Genomic DNA, 17,280 nt, shown 5'->3' with positions numbered 1-17,280 from the left:
ACAGTCCTGGATACACTGCTAGATCCATGCAATAATTTTTATAGCAGTGGGGTGTTTCGCATGTCACAGGTATTCCACATTCTCCCGCTGGACAGGCTATCACTGAACGAGCACATTCCACACTGAAACAGATGTTATTAAAACAAAAAAGGGCAAATATGATGCCTCAAGAACAATCAGACAATGCAATATATGCTTTACATTTTTTGAATCGTACTGTGCCTCCCTCCTCTATCGCAGCAGTGGAAAAACACTGCCGTGTTCCAGATTCACTGTCTCAGAGACCAAAGGTTTTATAACCGGATCCCCTGCACAACAGTCAGTGGCAAGGGCCTGTGGTTAATCGCCTGGGAAAGGGCTCTGCTTGTGTTCTTCTTCCAACAGGACCAAAGTGGCTTCCTGTGAAATACGTTAAACCTTTCTACGAGCTGGACAAACACGATGCAGGACCTAATGCCAGAGATCCAGCATCTGTCCCTGCGGCAGAGGGCAACAAAGAAATAGAAGAGATCAAAGGAAGAGGCACTGGCATATCAGAATGATTCAGATTTACATGATTTGGACTGGGGACTAACTGGCGAAAACACTTTCAATGTATTTATTTTCCTTATTAGTATGGCTAAGCAGCTTTCTCCAATATTTGTTAATAACTGTAATTGTTGTAATTTGTATTATTTTGTTGTAGGTTGATTTGCAACAAGAAAATGACACATAAGGTATGATGATCCACAGCGGGCATGCAAACTCACCAACAGAATGCCCCCTTTTGACTTTGGAGGCAAGAGCTGACTGCACCACCACTCCAAAGTAGTTTGCCAGATGACTGTGGTCTCAGGCTGGATTGTGAGGCAGTTACACATTGCCCTGAAATCTGGAGCTTTCAGTGAGGAGGTTGACGGCTCTTCAGCACCTTCTGTGCCCCACTGTGCCTGTCCCCACATACATACACCTAGAATGGTATCAAGGTGTTGTCAATAAACTTCACCTCTACCAACTGATGGGTCAGGAGGGGTGGGATCCTCGGTCAGTTGACAGGGTCCTTTACAAAGGAGGTGCCCAGACTCGCTGAGAAGCTTCTGGACTATGTTGTAATGCCCACAGCCACATCTGGCCAAACAGTGAAATGGGGTTCCTGCCAAAGACCCTTTTTGAGTGGTCTTCTCGGAGCTGCGGGTCTGTGAACTGGAGTCCTTTCCTTGGACAGGAACAGCGTCTAAGGAAACTTCCTGGGATTAATGACACCTCACTTCTTTATTGGAGTGAGCGACTGTTTCTTGTGAGTACCCTGAAGCAAAAGGCCTCCAGTTTTGTTTCTTGTGAGTGACTGCATGCACGTTGTGGATCCTCATTGTTCTTATGATATCGTATTTAAATAATCTCCTTAGCTGCTATTTGAACCTGTATTTTCTCTTATCAGAGTGCTAAATATGTGTAATACTGTTGAACTTGAATTCTAGTGTTTATGAGTGATATCAAGTAAAATAACAGTCTTTGCTAATGTGCAAGGCCTGATTTAGGATTTAGCCAGTACTCTGCAAATAATTACACAGTTTGTAAGAGTTAGGACTGTAAGACAAAATGGCTAACATTATCTCATAGCATAAAGTGATTAGACCCTAAAACTTCATTTTCAGCTCTCAGTCTGCGTATATGGGTTTTTGAGGGATTTGGATATGCTTGTGTGATGTTTTTCTTGTAGTCCTTCAAATCACCTGGACAATGATACAGAATGCAAAGAAGAACAAAGCCAGGGTCCTTACTGCGCTCATTGAGAACCTGATTTTAAAACAAAAAAGGGGAAAATGTTGGAAAGTAAAATATGGGAGAGCAAGATGTGTGGTTCCAGCCATCTGGATGATAAAGGAAGATCAATACTAACGTGACCATTTGGACGGTCAAAGACATAATACTAACATAATAACATATAAAGGGCCTTGGACAGATTACTTTGTGTACGTTTCTTGTAATTGTAAAAAGTTATAGCCCAGACTTGTGAGAATGGTATCTTGGGCCGGATAACCGCCCCCAAGTGCATGGGATGTGCGAATGTCCTTGGCCTTGGTCTGTGAATGAGTGGTTAAACAAGTGAGATAAACATCGCACGAGTTTAGTGTGTTCTTAACAACCATTAGTGGAAAAGCAGCTTTTTGTAAACATCTTAGTCCAGGCCTGTACCCGTAAATCCCGTAAATTGTCAATGGTGAATAAAGAAGGCAGCCTAGGCCTGGGGCAGCTCTCGGCTTGGCCAGGCGCTGCGCTCCGTCCTGAACAAGACCTCTGCCTCTGCGTGAATTTCTGTCTGCGTCCTGGTGTGCGTGGTTCCTAATCGCCGCACTCCGGGCAGGAGCTCGCTGGTGCGGTGACGTCTTCTCCTCGCAGACGTGGTGAGGAGTTGGGATGCTGTGTCTGAGCACATTCAGTGAATGCTCATGATAAAGCAATTGGCCTTTGTATCTTCTGCTCACAACTTAATGGTTTCAGTAGACCTGAAATTCCTATGTTGCTGCGTGTCGTTGCTCTTCCCTCCTTTCAAGGCAGCTAAAGCATCTCAGTGTTCCCTTGCATCTGGCAAACAGGCCACAGAGCAGATTCTCCAAAAACTGAGATGGAAAAATGGAGTCCAGCTTTGTCAGAGAGAAGTCTTCAACACGTTTTGTGGCTTCTCTGTTCCCCACAGCCCGAGTGCAAAGACCAGACCAAGAGCCTGAAACAACCGGCACCAGGGGAGGCTTTAGATGGGATTAGGGAACAATTTCTTCCCCAAAGGGCTGTGGGGCATTGGAACAGGCTGCCCAGGGCAGCGCTGGAGTCACCATCCCTGGAGGGTTGGACAGACGGAGATGAGGTTCTCAGAGATATGGGGCAGTGCCAGGGGTGGGTTATGGTTGGGCTCCATGATCTGGAGGGTCTTTTCCAACCAAAATGATTAATGAGGTTTTACAGTTTATCTCAAAAGATGGGAACCCCCAGTTCCAACTCTGCTTTTTACCAAATGCCTTTTAGAGGCTGAAGAGGAAGGAGACACACCACCTCAGCATATGGAGGGTCTTCCCCAAAGCTTCCCAGGGTCCCTTCTGTCTCCTCTGCACATCCGGGCAGGGCACAAGGGACAAAGTACCACCAGCACGCTCTGAAAGGTCATCATTTCTACCAGCTGCAACCTGATCTGGGTGAAGATGTCCCTGCTCATGGCAGAGGTTGGACTGGATGAGCTCTGAAGGTCCCTTCCAAGCCAAACTGTTCTGTGAGTCTGTTTCTGGGATTCTATGATTTTCTTCTCTATGACCTTCAGGCTGTCAGAATACCTGGAACTGGGACATTCCCAGCTGTTGACCAACAGACTCTGGATCTTGGATTCGGTGATGTCACTGCTGAGAAGTGGGTTTCTCGGTTACCTGAGGCTTTGGCAGATGTTTGTGGACACACAGCGGCCCATTGGTGCAGCCAGAGCCGTCTGGGGGACAGAGGTCCCAGGAAGTTGCTGGCTCCACAGGATCAAGTGGGGGAAAGCCAGCCTGCCCCCGGCTTTCCTCTGGCCAGGAACGCCGCCCCCGTCCCAGCCCATCCCCAGCTCTGCGAGGAGAACAGCTGGGTGAGGGCCAGGGCGATGGGGCTGCCTCCAAACCCAGGTGAGTGCTCCTCAGGGTTTGACCCCCATGCGTCCTGGGTGACAGAAGTGACCTAGGACCCCCCATTGCAGCTTGACCACAGGTTTGGGAGGAACGAAAAAGATCTGCTTTATTAAACCTGTTGGAGAAAGGGTACAAGGGGTGGCGGGGGAATACAGGGTCAAGTGGATGGTCTGGGCCATCCAAAACACAGGGGTAGTGGGGGTATCCAAAGAACAAGGGGTGGTCTGGGGCATCCAAAGCTCTCGTGGAGCAGCTGCTACTTTTTGATGGCTTTTTTCTGGCTTTGGATCAGCAGCTGCCCCTCCCTCTTGATGTCTTCCCGGGTAGGGACGTGCTCGCCATCTTCGTCCTCCTTCTCTTCAGAGGATTCAGAGGATTCTGGAGGAGCGAACAGAGAAAAATGGGCTGGGGAGGGTCTGCAGGGCCATCTCCGCTGTGCCGGTGTCACCAGGGAGGGCCAGCACGCTTTGGAGGGCTGGTGGCATCACAGTGAGCTTTCCTGCCAAGCCCTGGCTCTTCCTGCCCAGCATCCCAGGCTGACCTGCAGGGCCTGGCAGTGCCGCTGCTGTGGCCCATCCCCAGCTGCTGGGGCTTCCCAGAAAGGTCTGGAGCCACGCGGTGCTGGACGCAGCTCCAGCTTCATTCAAAACAGGTGGCAAGCTCAGAAACTCAGTGGCTCCTCCAAGAGTATCCAATGGGAAGAGGCCACAGACAGACCCCAGCACTGGTTGTTCTTCACAACCAGGTGATTTCGAAGACAAGGCTCTCCCTCCTTGCCCCACAGCATCTTTTCTTGTTCCTTCTGTGGTCCGATGCTCGCCACCCCGCCAGCTGCCTTCATGCTCCCACATCCCCACCTAAAAGCACCACCCATGCTCAAAGCCTTGGAGACAGCCCCAAGGTCTGGAGAGAACTCATGGGCTGGGCTCTGCTGGGACAGGGAGAGACAGGCGAGGATGGTCACAAATCCCAACAGGCAGGGGCAGGGACAGTCGCCGTGGGACACGTCCCCTCTAAGCTCTCCTACCGTCATCGCTGCTGTCTCTCTCCTCAAAGGAAACCATCACGTTCCGAGGATCGCTTGACATTTTCTTCTCCAGAAAATCCCTGGTCTTCACGAAAATCTGTGAAAGACACCCTGGGTTAATTGTTGAAGGGGAGGTGGGTGTTACAACCCAAGGGATGCCCTTGATGATCCCCTGGGAACAGCACCCTGCAGTGCCCAGTGCCACCTGGAGCTGAGCTGCTCCATGGGGCCACCGCCATTCTCCTCACTTGGGACGGGCCATCAGGAGGAGCCTCCTGGCGCGGGTCCCCGAAGACCCCAGCAGGGATGGACACCCCACGTACCTCGCTGCTCTTGTCCAGGATCTTGCACTCAGGGGGAAGGTGGGCTGCCCGCTGCTCCAGGTACTGCCACTTCTGGGCCAGGTACTGGAGCTTCCCCTCCACCCCCCGGGACAGGAGAGAATCATCCTGGAGACAGAGAGAACAACCTTGGTGGGCAAAATGAGCCACCTGGGGTGACGGTGGCTGCACCAAGTGTCACCGCGCTGTGTCACTGCGCCACCCAGCGCTGGGGGGCTACCTGGCCAGGCACGGTGATGCCGTGCAGATGGAAGAGGAGGTGGTCGATTCTGTTCTCAATCTCAAAGAGGAGCTCCTCGTTCTTCAGCATCTGGGCTCGCGACCGGTCCCGCCGGGCCTCTTGCTCCTGCAGTTTCGCCCTCAGCTCCTCCTCCAGCATCCTGCAGCCAACCACAGCCACATGCATACAACTGCACAGGGGTGCAGAGACACCACAAATCCGTTGCAAAAGCTGCTCAGGTTGCAACCCACCCCCCCCTGCCATGAGCAGGGACATCTTCACCAGCTCAGGTTGCTCAGAGCCCCATCCAGCCTGGCCTGGGATGTCTCCAGGGATGGTTCATCCACCGCCTCTCTGGCCAACATGGGACAGGCTCTCACCACCCGAATCGTAACAAGTGATAGGACAAACAGAAATGGCCTCAAGTTGCGCCAAGGGACGTTGAGGTTGGATCTGGGGCACAGTTTCTTTCCCAAAGGGCTGTGGGGCATTGGAACAGGCTGCCCAGGGCAGTGCTGGAGTCACCATCCCTGGAGGGTTGGACAGACGGACATGAGGTTGTCAGGGACATGGGGCAGTGTCAGGGGTGGGTTGATGGTTGGACTCAATGATCCTGAGAGTCTTTTCCAACCAAAGCGAGTCTGTGATTCTGTGACACGGCTGTCCCGAGGCCAGCAGCACCTGGTTTTGTTGGTGGCCTGGTGAAACAGGAGCAAAGCCTTCTTCAGCTCCAGATCCCTCAGTTTTTTCTCCAGCTCCTCCTTCAGCTCTTCCTGCTCCTTGATGTAGTTCTCCAGGGCCTCCAAGGATGACTCCTGTGCCAGGATCTTGCTGGGGATGTCCTAACCAGGGGACAGCACGAGAACTCAGCCCACAGTGCTCATGCAGGGTGCAGGAGCTGGCCCGTGGCCTCAGGGGGGTTTCTGCACCAGGGACCACCGCAGGCTCAAGGTGTGGAGAAACACAGCTCCATCCTTGCCCACACAAGAGGGGCTCTGGGGGGCTTCAGGCCCACAGGAGAGCTGAGAACCCCTCAAGAAAACAAAGCGAGCAGAGAGGTCTCGGCTCCCTGTGGCTACGAGCAGCCTCAGGTGTTTGGGGAGATGGCTTCTTCCGTTACCCAGAGGCGGGAGCACTGTAATGCAGCCTTGGCCGCCTCCATCGTCTCGCTTATCCCGGCCTCGCGGTCTCTCTGGGACTCGTCAGCCTCCAGTTCGGGGGCTGAGGCGGGAGAAAAGCGGCAGAGAGGGATGCCCGGAGCTGCCCCCGCGTCCCACCCCACTGCACCCCGCCAAGCACTCACCCACCACTGGGTCCTGCTGGGTCGAGACGTCCGCGCTGGGCTCGGACTTGGCTGCCTGTAAGGACGTTCATGGTCACCCCCCGAGCTGCTGGCACCCTGGGGAGCTGGCCCTGCCACCCCCACCCATGGGGCTCGGTGCTGCTGCTTTCCCCTCAGCTCACCGCTGGCACTTTCTTTTCACTCAGTTCCCTCAGCCACAGCCTCTCCATGGGAACCTTCTGGGTGTCCAGGGAGCGCTCCGCAAGGAACTCGGCTTCCCTCTTGGCCAGCTCCTCCTGGAGGGTATCGGAGAAGAGAGAAGTGGCTGCAGAAGCTGGGACCACAGAATCATGGAATCATTTGGGTTGGAAGAGCCCCTCAAGATCATCGAGTCCGACCGTCAACCCATCCCTGGCACTGCCCCATGTCCCTGAGAACCTCATCTCCCTCTGTCCAGCCCTCCAGGGATGGTGACTCCAGCACTGCCCCGGGGAGCCTGTTCCAATGCCCCACAGCCCTTTGGGGAAGAAATTGTTCCCCACATCCAACCTCAACCTCCCCTGGTGCAATTTGAGGCCGTTTCCTCTGCTCCTGGCGCTTGTTCCTGGGGAGCAGAGCCCGACCCCCCTGGCTCCAAGCTCCTTTCAGGCAGTTCAGAGATCAGAAGGTCTCCCCTCAGCTCCTGTTCTCCAGCTGAACCCCCAGGTCCCTCAGCCGCTCCCATCACACTTGTGCTACAGCCTTTTCCCCAGCTCTGTTCCCTTCTCTCAACTTGCTCCAGCACCTCAAGGGCTTTCTTGTTCTGAGGATGGACCTCTGTGAGCCAGCTGAGCTTCTGAGATGGCCAGTGTCATAAATGACCCCCCCGTGTAAATGGGCTGGGTAGGAAAGTGGGCAGGATGGAGGGCAGGGAGGGCTGGAGGGTGGAGAGTGCTGCTTTCACCATGGCTGTTGCTTTGGGCACGTTGTCCCCAGCCCCAGGGCATCCTGGCCCAAGAATAAGACGTGAGTAGCTCCAGAGGATCTAGGTGCCGTGGGCCAGCCCAGCTTAGTCTCTTTTGTTCTTCATTGCAGGAAGATCCACCAGCCTGGGTGCACGGTGCTGTCTGTTGGTCTCTGGAGGGTGGCAGTGGGCCCCAGAGTGCCCTGGTTGATCTCACCTGGGCTATCTCAGCAGCTTTGCGGGCCTCCTCGGCCCTGGCCTCCATGTCCTTCAGCTCCATGTCGTCCAGCTCGGACTGCCTCCACATGCGCACCGCCTCCCTAGTCAGCTGGCTCACCTCCTGGGACACAGGGAACCACAGCGTGTCACCCCACTGAGCCCTGGGTGTCCCCACACTGTGACAGTGGATGGAATCACAGAATCCTAGAATAGCTGGGGTTGAAGGGACCTTCCCAGCTCCCCCAGTGCCACCCCTGCCATGAGCGGGGACGTCTTCACCAGCTCAGGTTGCTCAGAGCCCCGTCCAGCCTGGCCTGGGATGTCTCCAGGGATGGTTCCTCCACCACCTCTCTGGGCAACCCGGGCCAGGCTCTCACCGCTTCATGGAGGGGAGCAGAAGAACCTCGCTGAGCCAGGAGGACGTCCCTCCAGCACAGTCCCTGGGGCACCTCGCTGCCTTTGCAGGGGGAGCGGGTGGGACGATGGCCCGCTGAGGAGGAGCTCACCTTCTGCAGGGCATCATACACCCACTCGTACACGGTGCCCACTTTCTCTGCAGCGCGGAGTTTGGCGCGCCTCTTGTCAAGGTCGTTCTCCAGCTGGCGAATCATCTGGGGCAGAGATGGTGGGGACACATGGGCTGACACCACCTGCTGAACCCAGCACCTACGCAGGGGCTGCAGGGCTTGGGTTCAAGCCTCCCATGGGTGCAGCCACCCCAGGAAGAGGGGTCCTGGGTACCCGCTTTTGCTTCTTAGTCTCATCCGACTCCTCCTCCTGCAGCCGCAGCAGCTGCTGCTGCAGCTTGTCCCGGGTCTGGCAGCGCTGCCTCAGCTGGTAGTCCAGCATGTTGAGCGTGTTCGCCTGTTTGTAGATTGTGGCCCGGTGCTTCTCCCGGGCCTCCTGGATGGGCAAGCCAGAGGTCACCAAGCCAGAGGCAGCGCTTGCTGGGCACCAGCGGGAGGAGGGGGTCCTGCCTGGGAAACTCCCCCCACCGTAGAGCCAGGGACACTGGGACGTTGCTCCAGGACACTGTCACTCCCTTGGAAGGATGGGGACTGGGAGAGCTTTGCTCTGGGGGGTGGGTGGGCTAAGGCAGAGGTGACATCAACACCTCAGGGCTGGGGGACTCTGCGTCAGACAGCCCAGGAGAGGCAGGCTGGAAGGGCCAGGAGCTCTGCTGGGGCAAGGGATCTGCTCCGGGAGCTAAAGGAGGACCTGCACGGATGCGTCCTGCGGTGGAAAGGGACCCGTGGGACACAGGTGAACACCCCGTGTCTCACCACACCAGCCCTGTGGGCTTGTCCTTGTGCCGGCACCGGCTCCCTCCACGGTGCACCCTGTTCCCAGTGTCCTTTGAGCCCCAGCCCCCGCACCAGCCCGTGCCCACCAGAGCCCGTTACCTCCACCGTCAGCCCGGCCAGATCGGGGGGCAAGTTGTGCGCCCTGAGGACCTCGGGGGCCAGGACGGGCTTGTGCTGCGGGCAGAGAGAACGTCCCCGTCAGCATGGGGACGGTCACGTCCTACTGCTGTCTGCTCCCGGAGAGGGCTGGCGGAGCAGGTGGCTCTGCAGGGCCAGCACCGGGCAGGGGGACGTGGCAGATGGGAGCTCCCGCTACCTTCCGGGCCATGGCCAGAGCCTGGGCATCCTCCTGCACGGCCTCACACAGGCGGGGGAGCCGCTCCCTGTTCCCACGGAGCTTTTTCTCGCAGGACTGCGTGAAAAACTGCCTCCCTTGCTCTGGGGGACACGAAGGCGCCGTTGGTGCGGGACAACGCGGGGAGCGAGAGCCCCAGCCCGTCCCCGCCAAGCCCAAGGGGCAGCACCTTGCACGGCGGTGGCGGCGCGCAGCTCCCGGGCGCGCCGGCTCAGCCGCGTCTTCTGGCCCCGCACGGTGGCAGTCGCGCCCCGGTCCCCCGGCCCCGCCGCAGCCATGGCCGCTCCACCGCCTGCCGGAGCCGCCGCCGGCACCGCCTGTGGAACCGGGTGCCCGTTGCCTGCGGAACCGTTGCCGCGGCAGCTCCAACGGCCACACGGCCGCTCACAGCCCCTTCCTCTCCACAGCTGCACGCGGCGGACTCCTTCAGGAGCAATTCCTGAGCGCCCTGCGGCAGCCACAGGCAGGACAGCGAGCACAGCCCAGCTCTGCTGCCCGGCACCGCGGCTGCGGCAGCCGCAACCAGCCCAGGCGGGAGAGCCCTCCGAACCCCACCAGAAACGGGACCACTGCAGCCAAAACACGCGCACACGGACACACAACACAGCAGCGCTCGCCCGGGAGCTGCCAGATTGCTCCAAGTGCCAGGAGGAGTCTGTCACTCCCTGGACATCCTCCTTCCCAAATTCCACTTCATTAGTCAGGACACGCTTGCGCAGGGAGTTCTTCAAACCCGCACACGCAAACCAGCCGCCAATACTGATCTTTATTTGGATGCTTACCATACATTCCTGCTGAAGGACAACTATGACAACAACTGCAAGCTCCCCCTACCAGAGAAAACACTTAACATTTCATTTGCAGAAAAAACAGACTTGATAAGGAAATTGCCTTCCTAGCACCAAGCGCATGAATTGAGTTAGATGAAGTTTTTGTAACAGAAGCTCTTTGACCTGCAGCCGTCCTCTTGTGCTCTGCGTGTTGGGATGTAGAAAACAAATGGCGGGATTAGGAAATCGAGTATTACTGACACACCATCATCGGAGGCTCTTCCTCAGCGTCTCACTCGCACATTCATGAATCGAATGTTAGCGCTAATTGCCAGGGACAAGCTAAATATCAACGTTACCATCCTCAGCGCTTCACAAAGCACGCATGAAGAGATGGGCGTCTGAAGAGCATGGATTGTACACGCGAGGAACCTTACCGATCTGTCCACGGAGAGATTTCCACACTGAGGCTGTGGCCACACAGCAAATAGAATCATTATGCCACTGAACTTTCCTAGGCAGCATTTAAACACCGCGGAAGATTAGCCTGGGGGCACGAGAAAGTGTTCAAGAATCTCCGTTGCAGTGGCCCTCAGCAAAACTCAGAGTCTATAGTGGCAAATACTTTGAAAATATTCCTAAAGAAACTTAACCCAGCCTTGCACGAGCTCCCGTAAATCGGCCGCCGCAGAAATCAGCTTCCAAGAGCATCCAGTCCCGCAGACTCTCCGCACCCGACACGTCAAAGCTCCTCCCGTTGACATCAGCTCTCCCTGCTTCGATTCTACACAATTCACACCGCGTTAATGGCACAAAGGCAAAGGTCGTGTCAGGAGCACAAACCAGAGCTCTGTTTAATCGTCACGGAGCGGGCAGAGCAAACGGCGACCACAGCAAGGGAGCACCCTTCCCGCAGCATCCCAGCAGCTGCCAGCCGTGGTGGGGGATGTAAATCAACAGGCCTATCAGCAGTGAGACTCGGGCCCGTGGACAGATCGTGAACACGGACAACATCCAATCGGCCCGTGAACGCCTGGAGCGTGGACGCGTGATCAGGAAATAACTGCATACATAAAGAGGCTTGTTTCTCTAATAAATGGCTTCGCTTGAATTCGTATTGAATTGTGTGGAGTCCATGAGTTTTCGCCCTCGCAAGTGGTGACCCCGACGTGATCCATAAGGAGAATTTACGGCAGGGGGACGGTCGCTGCGGGGAGCGAGCCCCAGCTGGAACGGCTCGGCTGGACCGTGTCCGGGGCGCGGTCTGCGGGCTGCGTGACTCCTGATTGATCGCTACAGAAGCGACAGAGGAGGGATAAAGGATCCGATATCCTTGCAACGGACACCCAAAGAGGTGGGCAGCTGGGGGCGGGAGGAGACGGGGCAGAATATTTTTAAAGAAGAAGAAGAAATACTGCGGCTCCTCTCGCATATTCTCTCTAAGAGAGGGGTGACGTATGAGGAGAGTAACCTCAAAAGACTGTTAATTTGGTGCAGAGGCAATGGGTTTCCTGCTGATCTCTTAGGAGCTTTTCAAATAGAGACTTGAGAAAAAGTGGGAACGGTGTTGTGGAAGGCAATTAGTCGCAGTGAAAAACATATTCTCGGCGTTGTAACCGCCTGGAAACTGATAATTACTACAGTGAAGCAACTAAAACCTGAAAAGACTGTTATGAGCATTAGTGACTCAAACTTGAGCTTTGGGACGACACAGGGCAGAAGTTATGGGATAAAGTCAGCAATGGAGGTAAACAAGCTAAATCATTAGCAACTACATGGAAGCTTATAATTAGCACCTTAAAAGATCTTAAGGCTAAACGGTCTGCTGCTGCGGGAATTTTTGCAGCGTTGCAGCCTGATAAGTATCCTGAAAGTCGCTGTGAAGTTCGCCCGGTTCGTGTCTTTGATACTCTCCCTACTCCATCCCCTGCTGTGCTTTCGGCACCCCCGACAGCTCAGCAGTCCGGGGCGGGGGGAGGAAAAATGCCGAGCGGGTGGGCTCCTGTACCATTGCCCAACCCTGGTGAGAACAGCAAGTCCAGAGGACTGGAGTCAGACAACTTGCCCAAAGAACATGAGAAAGCTGAGAATGCTAAAGTCGCAAACAATTTTGCCAATTTGTATCTGCTTTTACCGCCTTTTAACCCTCCAACTTCCACGAGAGAGCAGAAGGAGTCGCTGCATAAGAACTGAGCAACAGAACTGTGTGACAGATCAGATCAGCTGAGAGCGAGTGAATCCAGCAGTCGGCAATGCGGTCACGCTGATCGTGACGGGAAAGGGGGTGCGCCTGGGGACTCAGGTTATACGAATAGCTATGATGCTAGAAAGTATTGGCGAGAACGCGCACTGTTCCGAACGCCCCTGTTCCTAACGATTCTGCAGCACCGTCCGAGTCCGCGTTATCTGATGACTCGGATGAGGACGGGGCTTTGCAGCATTTTCTTCAAAAGTTAACAGGAAGAAGAGTTCTTGTATGTGTTGCCCCGAGATCAGATAAAAACCATGAAAGACTCAAGCAAAATTAGACCTATGCAGTATAACAGCTATGGATCATTTAGGACGGAACGATGGGGACTCGTTGAAAGGGGTGGGTATCCCACAACTCCTGGGACAGACACTGATTGGCACACCACAATTACAGGAGCGATTAGTTCTGAAATCCTGAGGCAGTCAACAGACTTTGCATATCAAGCTGTAGTAGAGGTGTCTGAAACCAACAAAGGAGCCAAATCGTTTATAACTATTATCAGGGTCCCAATGAGAATTACATGCAATTTATCGGCCATCTTCAATAAGCAAGTTGAAAACTTAGAAGTTAACTAAGCGCTGGTGTTGAAATTAGCAGCAGAGAATGCTAATGTTTGCTATCAACGTGTTATCTGCGGGTTTTACAGTACATATTACATGCTTCTGTGTATTGCCCTGCTGAAAATCAAGCAGCTTGTCAGGAATGCGAGTTCATTGTTTTACTGGTTGTTGTTAGAATTGTTCCTTTGTGCTATAAGTGCACCGTAAGACTTTCTCCCCACTTTTCCCACTCGCGCTGCCAGCAGCCCTGTGCTTCCCCCGCCTCCCTCTTCCATGGTCTTTACTTACGAGATGGGGTCGGGAACGACTGTTTTCGTTCGTGTTCCTAAGAAATCGGTATTCGGAGGTGTTTTTAAACATAGGAAAGCACTTGGAAATAGGAGGAAGGAAGATCTTGTGAAATATTGTAATTAATGGTGGCTGCTGTGTAAGTTAAATGATTGGGAAAAGTGGCCGGAGAATAGAATCTTGAAGTATAACACTTTGTTGCAATTAATGTTGTTTTTAAGGCGAGAAGAGCAGGACAAAAATCATCTCTACAAGAGATCATTAAATCATTTCAGACAGTTTTACAGGCGGAACGGTCTGAACTTCAACAAGCTGAGAGAGTTAACTGATAACACACAGGTCACAGTAAACTTGCTGAACTCCGCAAGATGCTTTCCTTATTAACCTGTTTCCTTTGTAGGTATCTGTTTAAGCATAGTACCGTTTAATAGGTCTTTGTCTGTTATATGGCACAGTAAGTTCACAGACTGTTAAATCATGAGAATCCGTTGACTCAAAATGTGCGTTTTGTGATAATACAAAAGATCGTGAGTAAGATCACGGAGCGGGCAGAGCAAACGGCGACCACAGCAAGGGATCACCCTTCCCGCAGACCCCAGCAGCTGCCAGCCATGGTGGGGGGTGCTGGAGGGGTGTCAGAGGTTCCCTCCCCAACCCACAGCACTCGAGGATCCCAATTTGCTTGGGATGCTCAACCCCACTATGGTTTGCAAGGGGGCTGGGGGGTGCCAGCCCCCGCCACGCTCCCTGCTCTGCTCCCCTCCAGCTGCGGCGGATGCAGGAGATGCTGCAGAAGATCCAGAAGCAGATGAAGGACTCGCACTAGCCCCCTCCTCCTCCTCCTGCTCCTTGCCACCGCCCCAGATCAGAAATGTTTACATCGCGCTCCATCCTGCCCCGGTACCAACACCGCACCCGCCACCCTACGCTGCTGCGGTATCGCCTTAGCCAACCGGCCAGCGCCCAGCCCGCGGGGACAGCGAGGGGACAGGCCACCCAGCCCGGGGGTCCCTTGTCTCGGCCAGATGCTGCCCCAGCCACCCCCGGCGGGCTGGGGACAGCTCTGTCCCCCAAGCTTTGGCTTTCTCTGTGCCCCCTGCCGCTCGGGGCAGGGCCACTGGCCAATCTGCTCGCCAGTCGTGTCCCTTGTCCCCGTGTCACCTCGGGCTGCCTGCTTTCCGCTGTTACGCTCAGCTTGGCCCTGGCTTAAGTGGGCGAGCGATCCCAGCCCCTCCATCTGCCCTGCTGTTGGGTGACAGAGTTGCTCCCCCCCAGGCCTTGGCTGGCACAGGGGGACAGTCCCTGGAGAAAGCCCCTTGAAGCCCAAATCAGAGGTTGGCTCCCCAGCCTGGCCCCCGGAACGCTGGCCCTGCAAAGCAATAACAACCATCACGTGCCCGCGGCGCTGCCCGGCCTGCGGTGACAGCATCGTCCCTCGCTGGTGTGTCAGCCTCTGCTGTCACTCGCTTGCCTGTGCTGTCCCTGTGTGTCCCCAGGATGTCCCCACTGCGCCCTGACACAGCAGCACTGTGTGTCCCCATGTCCCCCAGGGATGTCCTCATCTGTATGGCATTCCCACAATGTACTATTTTGTGTCCCTGTGTCCCCCCAGGATGTCCCCATCAGTGTTGCTGCCCTGCAGAACACTGGTGCCGTGTCCCCCGCAGGGGTGTCCCTGGGTACGGGGAGAGATGATGGGACAGCAAAGCTGCAGGGTGGAGGCAGAACTGGGAGCAATGGGATCACTGGGAGCTCCCTAGCGTGGGGACGTGTCCCCTCCCTAGCAGGGCCACCTGAGCCATGGTCCCCGGGGGGTTCACCCCTGGGCTAGGGGTTTGCACACCAAGGGCTCTGCTGACGGGGGCTGTACTGGGGGTGGGTGCTGCAGGGTGCTGGGCCAGCGTCCATGTGCGTCACCCATGTCCCCGTGCCAGCCAGAGGGTCCCTTGGCCCCCGCGGGCAGGGACCCCCCTGACATGGCAGGACCCTGCAGGATGTATTAGCGCTTTCCTTTTTTTAACGTTGCTATTTTCTTACAGAAGTACCTCCCTTTGCATGACGGTCAGAGAGGCATTTATTCAGGGAGAAGCAGAGTATAGGTTTATACATTCTTACAGAGCTAGTGGAAATATTTTTAATCCCTCCACAACCATTCTCAATGAACACGGCTGACCTGGCTTGTCTGCAACCCCGAGTGGCTTCCGTGCGGGCAGGGGCTGACAGTGACCGCTCAGCGGCTCCTGGCTCCTATTTCCTGGAAAAAAAGGCTTAAAATGGATATTGGAGGCGTTTCTGCTGCACCCACGGGGGCACCCAGCTTGGAGGGGGGTGGGAGAGCCCTGTGGGACCCCGCCTGGGGGCTGGGGCAGCAGCCAAGGGTGAGGGTCCCCCCATGCACTGCCCTGGGGTCCCGCTGGTGTGGGGATCGTGTTGGGAACTGGGGGAGCAGAGCAGGGATCCTGGGCTGGGGATGCAATTGCTCTTCATGAGTTGCCCCCCAACATCCTTGTGCCCCTCCATGATGGGGTGAGCCCTGCTGGGATACACCGTGGGCGCTCGCCATGAGCATCAATGCCCAGTTACCCCAGTTTGGCTTCACCAGGAGCTGGTGGGGTGGTGCTGGGATCCATGGACTGTGTTTCTACCTGCCCTCCAGTGGGCGTCATCCATCTGCACCCTGTTATTTCTCCCTGCACCCCACTACCCTGTCCCATGCCCCTATATCCTGCCCCTTCACCTTGCAAGTCTCTTCCCAGCCCCCCTGCACCCCAATGTCCTCCACATGCTGCTGGTGGATGGATCCAGCTCAGCACAGGGTGGGGTGCCCGACTACTCTTCCTGAGCCCCCCCCCCAAATCCTGCTGTGAACCAGCAGGTCCCAGTACAGCCCAGCACCGCTGTGCCTGCCCAGGGGTGGCAGCCAGTGAGGGGGGTGCCCAGGGGTGGGTGCTGGCAGTTTGGGGGAGCACCCACCTGGCCCCAGCGCAGGGCAGCGTGTTGGGGTGATCCTGGGTCCCACACCACGACACCCAGCAGCAGCCACTATGTGTGTGTCACAGGGCTGTGCTTGTCCCCCTGTCCCCTGCAGTGCTGGACACACACACACATCCCCAGGCACCTCAGAGCCCCAACACCCTCTCCCACGGGCATCCCCACCCTGATGCCTTCATCACCCTCAGCATCCTCACCTGCACCCCCCTGCTCCTGGACACCAATTTAAGCCCAGCAGCCCCAGTGCTGGCATGTGTTGTGCTCAGCCCTGTTCTCTGTGCCCACTGTGGGGGTTTCTTACTTTACCTGCCCTCCCCCCCGATGGGTGCTGGATGTGTTGTGGGATCTGCTGCTGCCATGGTTCTCCTTTGCTGCCCTGGGGGGGGGTGCTGGGACCACCCGCAGCCCTAGTTCGTTTGCTCTGCTGAGCCCCCCTCAGGTAGGAAGCCATGTGCAGCTGGGAAGGTAACTCTGGGTTTTCTGAACAGAGCTGGCAGGGTGGGATGTGCTCCTGGTCCCCCTGGCAGGGCTCGGGTTTGGTGTGGAGAGTGACATCTCAGCGCTGGGGCTGGGGGTCTCTGTGAAAGCCAGGAGGCCATGGGCGGTTGTATGAGGGTCTCAGGGCTGGTTTTAGTAGGAGCTGCCCTATCAGGGTGCTTGCACCTTCTTGTGAACATGAAGAAGGGGACAGAATGGAATCTGGCCCAGGGAGAGGTGGCTGCTCCCTCCAGAGCCCTCCTGGAGGTCTGGGGTCTGAGAGCTTCTCTCACCTGGGACAGCAGTGTCTGGGTGCTGTAATCCCAAATGGACTGTTTTGCTAGAAAATATTATTTATGAGATACCATTAGATATGCAGGAAGGTAGGTAAGAGAAGCGTTTTTGTGCATAGGGAGTAAAACGCATTTCTGGAGGGGTTCGTGATCTGGGCAGAGCTCCAAGCTTTGATCTAGTTGAGCAAGCACCCAGAGAGACCCCGTAGCAGTGCTTGGTACTGGTGAAAAGGGGTGGATTTGTTGTAAGTAGCTCTTTGGGGCAGGAAAACAACCCAGCGCTGGAGAAATAGCTGAGGCTGGAGCATTGCATTTTTCTGCTTGCTC

General features: G+C 55.7%; 1 protein-coding gene across 1 annotated transcript in view; it reads right to left on the bottom strand.

Annotated features, from left to right (window-relative positions):
• Nucleotides 1-5,281: 5,281 nt before the first annotated feature.
• The window catches only part of LOC139826622 (ribosome maturation protein SBDS-like), a 53,439-nt gene continuing 41,440 nt past the window's right edge, over nt 5,282-17,280 (bottom strand). The window contains exon 3 of the mRNA XM_071802974.1: nt 5,282-5,380. Within this exon, the coding sequence (XP_071659075.1) occupies nt 5,282-5,380 (99 nt within the window). The remainder of the gene's footprint in view (nt 5,381-17,280) is intronic.

This window comes from Patagioenas fasciata (assembly GCF_037038585.1).
Source record: "Patagioenas fasciata isolate bPatFas1 chromosome 19 unlocalized genomic scaffold, bPatFas1.hap1 SUPER_19_unloc_1, whole genome shotgun sequence".
Lineage (NCBI taxonomy): Eukaryota > Metazoa > Chordata > Aves > Columbiformes > Columbidae > Patagioenas > Patagioenas fasciata.
This window is presented reverse-complemented; position numbering and strand designations above follow the sequence as displayed.